We start from the raw sequence: 8615 nt of genomic DNA, 5'->3' as shown, positions 1-8615 counted from the left end.
TACAATATATATTTTTCTGTTCATATTCTATCACATTTTATTTAATTATTTAATTCATTCGTCTGGGAATCTCAGATTTGCTGATATATAGAAACTATATTTTAGTTTAGACTCGTGACTTGACAACGTTTTCGATTGTATACAAGATATATAATTAATGCAATTAATAGTTGTGTGGGTTTCTTATTTTATTTTCAACACACTTGTATATTTGAACAAACTCTAAAAACCAATTAAAAAAATGTTGTGTTGGGATTTGAATTAAGGAGAAATTCACATAGGTTAAATTACTTATATTCATTTTGTCAAGTTCTTCAATCATATATAGTCATATGTCATTTTTATTTCATGTGAATTTATTATTAAATACTAATATTTCAAAAATAGAACACAAGGTCTAGTGTGATTGCAGAATTTGATATAATGAATATAAATAACTTGGTATAAGTATTGTCCTACCTCTTGTCTTTAATATAAGATTTAGTTTACAACACAATTCATAATATGAACTATAATTTGTATTATAGACTAGGGATAGTACTTTCTTATCCATTTACTTCATCCAGCTCAAAATAGAAGCTTTAAATAACTAAATTACGTAATTCAAAAAGTTGGTTAAAATTTGTTGAGGAAAATTAACTTGTAAAAAATGTATCTTATTTTTCTTAAACACCTTTACTTATCCACAGGATGAGTGGGAGAGAGAATGAGTGAAAGAAATAGACAAGAGAGTATGACTAGGGGGGAAAAAAGATGAAAGACTAGCAGATGGGACTAATTCCGAACAACGTAATGAATTAGGTTCGAATTTTTGCTAGAAGAGATGTTTATATTTCATGCACGATAGTGCCTCGAATAAGATTACCTCCAATAGGAATATATCTATGCTGGTGAAAAAAAAAGGAACAACACATAGAATAGACCCAGATGAAAGCAACATGCAATGCAACAAAGCTCAAGCAATGAAAATGCATTGAATAACTTTCAAATTAAGAAATGAATGTGTAGCTTACTTTAACTTTGGAATTACTATCTCCATATCATTCAAGAGCTCAAGTAAAGAACAAATTCTTATCATGCCTTTATTATCTATCAATGAGTTTAATCTTTCTTCATATATCCATTCACATTCATCTCTTGTTTGTTCTTCCTTGTTTTGTGCTATTTTGTTGCCTCCGTCAAATTTGCAAAAACTACAAGTCAGTACTGTTCGGAGTCCTGAGATATCATCAAGCTCATCTATATATCTTACAGGTAATTAAATATTACTCCTCCAGTCCTAATTATAAGACCCAATTGACTTATTTGAGGAGATTAAGGAAGTAAGTTAAGTTGGTTATTTATAATAAATAAGTATTGTCATTCCTAAAATATCCTTGCTAATTAAGTATATTGGCTAAAACTATCATTATTAGAAGGATTATCTTGGAAAAAAATGCATAAATATAAGAGACAAAATGGATTGGGTCTTATAATTAGGACCAAATAAAAAGTCAAATTGAGTCTTATAATAAGGACTGGAGGAGTAGCTATCTTGGAGATACGTTTGTTTTATTGATTCTTAAAGATAATTTCTTTATAGTGGACTTAAATTTTACCTATTTATTTAATGCCTCTTCGTTTGCACTTTTGTTTCTTTTAGTGCATTTTCAGAAGAAGATCAAATCATCATCTTTGTGCTGATGATCATCGATTCATATTAAAGGTAAATTAAATAACAGAACTAGCTAACAGAAGTTGTTTATTTTTTTTATGCATGTTGATAAATTACATTGCCTTTCACAAGGGAACATTTGATCTTCTTGTTTTTTCCCCCCGCAGCATATGGTTGGCTATTGAGATGATAATGAAAAAAAATGAATAATATGAATTTAATTTACGTGTAACCATGTTCTAAATTTACATTTGATCTTTTTTTCCTTTGGCAGTCAATGGTTAAGGGCCTGCTTGCATTTTTAATTTTTTAAAAACAGTTTTTTGTTTTGGAAAACAAAAGCAATTAAAAAAACCATGTTTGAAAATATATGTTCACTTATTTGTTCGGAAATTTGTTCTGAAAACAAAGAAATCAGAACATCTTATTAATATTTTCTTACTTTTTTCCTACAAAAGTAAAGAGGCAAAGAACATTGTAATAACAATCACGCTACTACTTAAAGCAAAATATTCCATTTACCTTTCACTTTACCATTATATGATTTTAAAATAATGATTCAGACAGACTTTTTTCTCTAGTTTTTTGTTTTAAAAAATTATTCCACAGAATTGTGCTGATAATATAAAAATACATTAATAGAATCAAACAAGCCATAAAATATGGCAAGTCAGAAGGAATTCTACTTTTTCAAAAGTTTGACATTATTGTAAATGACCCAAATACACTTGTAAATATGGTAATTTGACATGCAAAAATAAATTGTTAAATTTGATGTGTAAATGACACAATTTGACTTGTAAATGTACAAGTTTAATTTGTAACTATGATATTTTTGGCATCTATCTGTATTTAGTTTTCTTACTTGGCACCTATGAGTAATTATCCCAAATTTTTATGGAGTTTGGTGAAAGAGCATTATAAAATTATTACAATTTTTTACATCTTTCTTTTGAATTTCACAATAAATTTATAATAATAAATATTTGTAGAATTCAAACTCTTTAAAATTTAAGATGGATAATATCATAGGCTTAATTAAATCAATCACCGTTTTTTTCTCTCTTGAAGGTGCATGGGTATCACAAAATCTGATTCCGGGGTCATTTAGTTTCTTTTCCTGTCTAATTTGATTGCAGAGTTTGAGGTAATTAACTGCGAAAATATTTTATAATTCTTTTTATTTTATTTCAGTTGTATTTTATTTTGCGGTCTGCTAAGCTCATGATTATACAATGAAAATTCATGTACATAAATACACAAGGACTTTTCCACTTAAACGACTTCTATAATTTGGAGCTAAGTTATACAATTTTGAGAAGGAAAATACTTAGATTAAGTGTTCTTCAATCATATATAGTCGTGTATTATATTTTTTTCATGTGGGTTTATAATTAAATGATAATATATTAAAAATAAGACAGATGACTTTGTATTATCAGAAAATTTGACATAATAAATATAAAGGAATTTGATGTAAGTATTGTCCGAGAAGGAAAATCGGAAGTACTTTAAGTCTTGTTTAAGAAAAAATTTGTCCATTTTGTTATACTCCTCCGATTTTAAATATAAGACCTATTTTGTAGTGTAATATGCGCTACAAAATAGATCTTATATTTAGAACCAGATAAGTATTATTTTTAAAGGTATTGATTAATTTACATTGTTGTCTATAATTTCTTCTAGTATACTATAATTAACTTGAGAATTCCTGATTTTCTTGTACTCTCATAATTAAATAGTTTCAGTTATTATCCTTCTGCATTGGTTTTTGGCTCAAAAGATATCAATATTATCACCGGATCCTTTTCCAGGTAATTATCAGATTATCATTTCTTTATTTTATATCTCCTTTAACTCTTTTTCTTTTTAATGAAACATCTCGTTTTATTCCATTTCTTTTAAGTAGCATGAGAATATTAGAAGTAACACATTATTGATTTTGATGTTATTATTTAGATTTTATATTAATTGGCAAAAAAACAGAAAAATGAATACTTTTTACTTGATTTTATATTTATAATATGAGAGACGAGAGATGCATTGCAGTTTTTCCTCTCATATCATATTGTTGGGAGTTTATCTTTCTGTTACATAAATATTATTATTACAAGAAAAATTTAATCTTGAAATATGATGAAAAATAACTTTAACACAAGACATTAGTGAATTTTTTTGGTTTTAAATATAATGAGGTATTTTAGCTTTTATTTATCTTATGTTATTTTCACTTACAGTCGCGGCCTAGGAATGAGGAAATGTCTGAGCAGATTTCGAACGAGAAATCATAATGTTTCCTTTGTTTTTTTTTTTTTCAAAGTATAAAGTTATATTACATATAAATTCAAGTAAAGAATAATTTCTTTTCCTTTTTGTTTTAATTTTGTTTATTTATTTAAAGCCTCATAGTTTCACACTCTTGTTTCTTTTCTTTAACTTTTTCAGAAGCAGTTCTAATCATCTTCCTTCTGTTTTGCTTTCCATTAATTCTTGTTCTGCCTTAATAATCATCAAAATTATCTCAATTCATATTACAGGTAAATAACAGGATATAAGTTATTTATTTTACATGACAATAAATTATATTTCTTTTAACAAGAGAACATAATTAAAACAATGTGTAAATGTGATCTTTTTTCTTTGTTCTTGGATTCTATGATGACAAATTTGTTTTAGCATTCTTTTCGGCAATCAAGATGATAGTGAAAAATAAATAATTTGAACATTGTAATAATACTGGACTAAATTTTATATGACGTCTTATGATGTTTTGGGAAATATAGGTAAAAAAAAAAAGGTAAAAATATGATTTTTCTTCGTTCTTGCCTCTGAATTCCACACAAAATATATGATTCACCCTTTTGCTATTAATACTTTTATTTTTTAATATTTAAATCCATTTATATTTATTTATTGGAAACAGGTAGTTCAATTATATAAGGTTAAATATCTGTATTTTCTCTGTTCTACGATAAGCTTACAGTTGTTATATATAGAGAGGGCTAATGGTGATTTTTGCCCTCGTGGCATATATCCACCAAGGAATTATGCGTATTTGAAAGTATTTTAGTTTAATATCACTCTGAAAGTATTTTCAAAAGAGCAATACTGTTCTAACTATTGAAAAATATTAGCAATCGACTTTAGTGTTTTTTTTTTTAACGGATAGGAGTGACTTTGTTGTTTTTTAACAATTCCATTATGACATTGAGATAAAACAAACTTTTGGATGCATAAAGCTCCTCGCAAATATTTTCAGAAAAAACCATTTTATAGGTATCTATTGTTTATCTTAATTTTTAATTTAGTATCTGTGTGTTTTTTCTCTTAATTAAAACACTTAAGTTTTAGTTTGTTAACACTATTAATCTTCGTAACTTTGTTTTGTTAGTACCGCTAGCCCCTACACAGAAACTAACGGTATTAACAGAACAAAATTAGAGTAATTAATTTGGAGAGAAAAATACACGTGACAAATTTTGAGTAAATATATGTACCTGCAAGGCCGCAACAATACTTTTTGGGCAAAACTAACCTTTATTTAACCCATATATATATAAATGTATATATAATATTTGATATTCACATTTCTCTGCAAGTCACTTTTGTCAATACTCAGTCGTTTGGATTGAATCAAAATTTTATTAGAAAATCAAAAGTGAAATATGTTAGATGTTAATGTTTGCGTATTACATTGTATCTATATTAATTGAAATTTACTACTGAATTTGATGAATTGTCTATTTTGGGAAATATATACCAGTGAAAGGAATCAGATTATTTTTAACTTATATTATTCATTAAAATCTAACTTAATTATCTAAACTTTCAGACTATAAAAGAGTAATAATACTCCTCCGGTCCTAACTATAAGACCCTTATATATACTAGTAGGTCTTATATTTAGGATCGAATGAGTACTTTCAAACCATAGAATAATATTGCGTTAAACACTTAATTTGTAGGTGCTTTCGATATTATTCTGAATTGATGTTATTGAACATGCTTTTAATCTAAATGAACTATTTTAATTTAAATCACCCAAATCTTGAATGATTCAATTTTCAGTTTTAAGTTAAATATGTACGTATCAAACAACTGATAGTTAAAAAGTTAGTTTTATTTTGCATCATGATTATCTTAGGATAAAATTAATTAAAAAAAGATAATTTTTAATTTGGTCTGTCTTTTTGCAAGTTGCTGATATATTGGACAAGCTTTGAAAATTTATATATATCATATGTTTGTACTAATTGGGTGAATTGTTTTTTGCTATTTTTCTGCAGTTGGGCATCTCTTAATTAATTTCATTTGAGAATCACTCTGTGCACATTTCTGCATTATTTGTCTAATTTCATTACGATACTTGAGGTAAGTAATAATGATTATATCAGACTAACTCGTCCCGCCAAACTCCTTATTTGCTTGTATTTTTATTTTTTTATTATTCGCCATGAGTATAATAATAAGGGAATAACTTCGTAATCACCAAATGAATTGGTACATTGGTAAAGAACTCAAGTAAAGAATAATTTATTTTTACTTTTTGTAACTTCAATTTTTTGATCCAAGGACTCTTGGTTTCGTTATCATCTTTTTTCTTTACATGTCTATTTTATGTCTTTATCCCTTCAAGGGTCTCTTGTGGGCCTTTATTTATGTATTTATATCAATATTTGAACAAAAACTAGGGGAGTGAATATTTTATTATTAGCAGATGGATTGCATTCAACACTAATTAATTGTTTATATTGTTGTTCTTTTTAGTGCTGCGTCATATGACGGGAGAAACATATATGTTAATAAATTATGCTATATATATCTTGCTTTGTCATAAAATATTTATCGGTTTTTCATGAGATGGATGGTGATATAAGACCAATTTTATTAGATATACATTGTCTCAATATATATGTATATATATTCTCTCATTATGATTGCTTGATTGTATATATGTTATGCGTATACAATGGACTTGTATTAGGGATGATTACTTATGACATAAATTATGATTGCATTAGATGGAAGACATTGTCATTGGTATCGGTGGAAAGGTTGTAGAATGCTTGGCGGGTCCAATTCTAGATCGTGCTCGCTATTTATTTTGCTTCAAGAAATTCATTGGGGAGCTTATGGAAGCTGAACATGTGCTGAAGAGAAGACTGGAAGAAGTGAAGGAGCGCATGGAACAAGCTGCTCGAAATAGTGAGGAAATAACACTACCTGTGAAGAACTGGTTGAATGACGTGGAGAAAATTCTAGAGAATATGCAAGAGTTGCAACAAAAGGCTGAAAAGGAAGTAAAGAGTTGTTTGAATGTGTCTCTCAAGTATTCCTTAGCAAAACAAATGGATAATAACGCAAAGAGGATGATGGAGCTAAAAAAGGAGTCCTACTTTGAGAAAGACCATTTTTCTCATCTAATCCAACTTCCTGGCATCACTCACTTCTCTTCCAAAGACTTTGTGGATTTTAAGTCAAGGGAATCTACTTATAAGGATCTTTTGGAGGCAATTAAAGATGAAAAGAACAAGATGATCGGACTCTGTGGTATGGGCGGTTCACGTAAAACCACTTTGGCAAAAGAAGTAGGCAAGGAAGTGGACAAGATGAAGATTTTTGAAAAGGTCATCATGGTCATTGTTTCGAAACCTCCTCTAAATGTTACAAAAGTTCAACAAGATATAGCAGAGCAAATAGATTTGAAAATTTCAGATCAAACTCCATTGGCAAGAGCACAAAGGCTGTCAAATCGATTGAAAAATAAGAAGATTCTTATAATCTTGGATGATGTGTGGGAATATCTAAAGCTTGAAGATATTGGAATTCCACTTGTTGAAGGTTGTCAGATCTTGTTAACAACTCACCTTCGCAATGTATGTGGCTTTATGGGTTGTAAGACTATTGAACTGCCTTTGATAACTAGGGAGGAGGCCTGGGAATTATTCAAGAAGCATGCAAATCTACGCAATGATTCCTCAAATATGTTTGATGACATAGGAAGGAAAATTGTTAATGAGTGCAAGGAGCTACTGATTGCAATAGCAAAAGTTGGAAGCTCCTTAAAGAGAAAACCTATTAGAGCATGGGAGTCAGCACTAAGCAGAATAGAACGTGGTCAGCCATTAAATGTTGCAGAAGGTTTGACCAATGTTAATGCATGTTTAGAATTGAGTTATGAAGGCTTGTCAAGTTCAACAGCCAAGTCCCTCTTCTTATTATGCTCTATGTTCCCTGAAGATCATGAAATTCATAGAGAGGATTTAATTCGATTTGGCAAGAGGACACTTGAGCTAGAGGAGTCTATTGTCACAATGGAGGATGCAAGGAGAGAGATTTTATATGCTCTAGACATCTTGTTGGATTCTTATTTGTTGATGAGTATAGAAAAGGAAGCGCATGTGAAAATGCATGATTTAGTTCGAGATGCAGCTTTGTGGATTGCAAAGAAGCAACGCTAAGCAATTTTAGTGGACAACGAAATGATTTCAAACATGTTAATTGGTAACTACCAAAGTTTGGAAGATACAAAGGTAGTGTCATTGTGGAATTTGAATGTGGGTTTCGAGCTCTCTAAACAATTGCATTGTCCAAAACTTGAGATTCTGCTACTTCAACCTCATGGGTTCATTCAAGATATTGGAGCAATAGAATCACTCAAAGTCTTGGCACTCATAACATGTGGATTTTATTGGGAATTGGGGAGGTGGCTGTATCAAACTTCTGATTCAATTCCACAATCAATTGTATCATTAACAAATCTTCAGACCTTATGCCTTAGAGGGAAAGTATTGGGGGACATATCTCTTTTGGGTGAACTTAAAGGATTGGAGATTCTTGACTTACGTGGTTCTCGATTTGATGAATTACCTGTTGGAATTGTAGATATGAAAATGCTGAAACTTTTGGATATATTTGGTTGTCAAATTTGGAAATGCCCTTTAGAAGTAATTGGAAGATG

The 8615-nt window shown here is 29.3% G+C and overlaps 1 protein-coding gene across 1 annotated transcript; it reads left to right on the top strand.

Moving 5' to 3' along the window:
- The first annotated feature begins 6675 nt into the window (after nucleotides 1-6675).
- LOC114727612 (disease resistance protein RPS5-like) lies at nucleotides 6676-8115 on the top strand. Its single transcript, XM_028914303.1, has one exon. It carries the CDS (start codon nucleotides 6676-6678, stop codon nucleotides 8113-8115), a length of 1440 nt encoding a protein of 479 aa, XP_028770136.1.
- The last annotated feature ends 500 nt before the right edge of the window (nucleotides 8116-8615 follow it).

This window comes from Neltuma alba, unplaced genomic scaffold, assembly GCF_004799145.2.
Source record: "Neltuma alba isolate B1F8T4 unplaced genomic scaffold, ASM479914v2 tig00012499_pilon, whole genome shotgun sequence".
Taxonomy (NCBI): Eukaryota; Viridiplantae; Streptophyta; class Magnoliopsida; order Fabales; family Fabaceae; genus Neltuma; species Neltuma alba.
This window is presented reverse-complemented; position numbering and strand designations above follow the sequence as displayed.

Coding starts and splice junctions, on each gene's coding strand:
- LOC114727612 (XM_028914303.1), top strand. CDS start 6,676: ATGGAAGACATTGTCATTGGTATCGGTGGAAAGGTTGTAGAATGCTTG.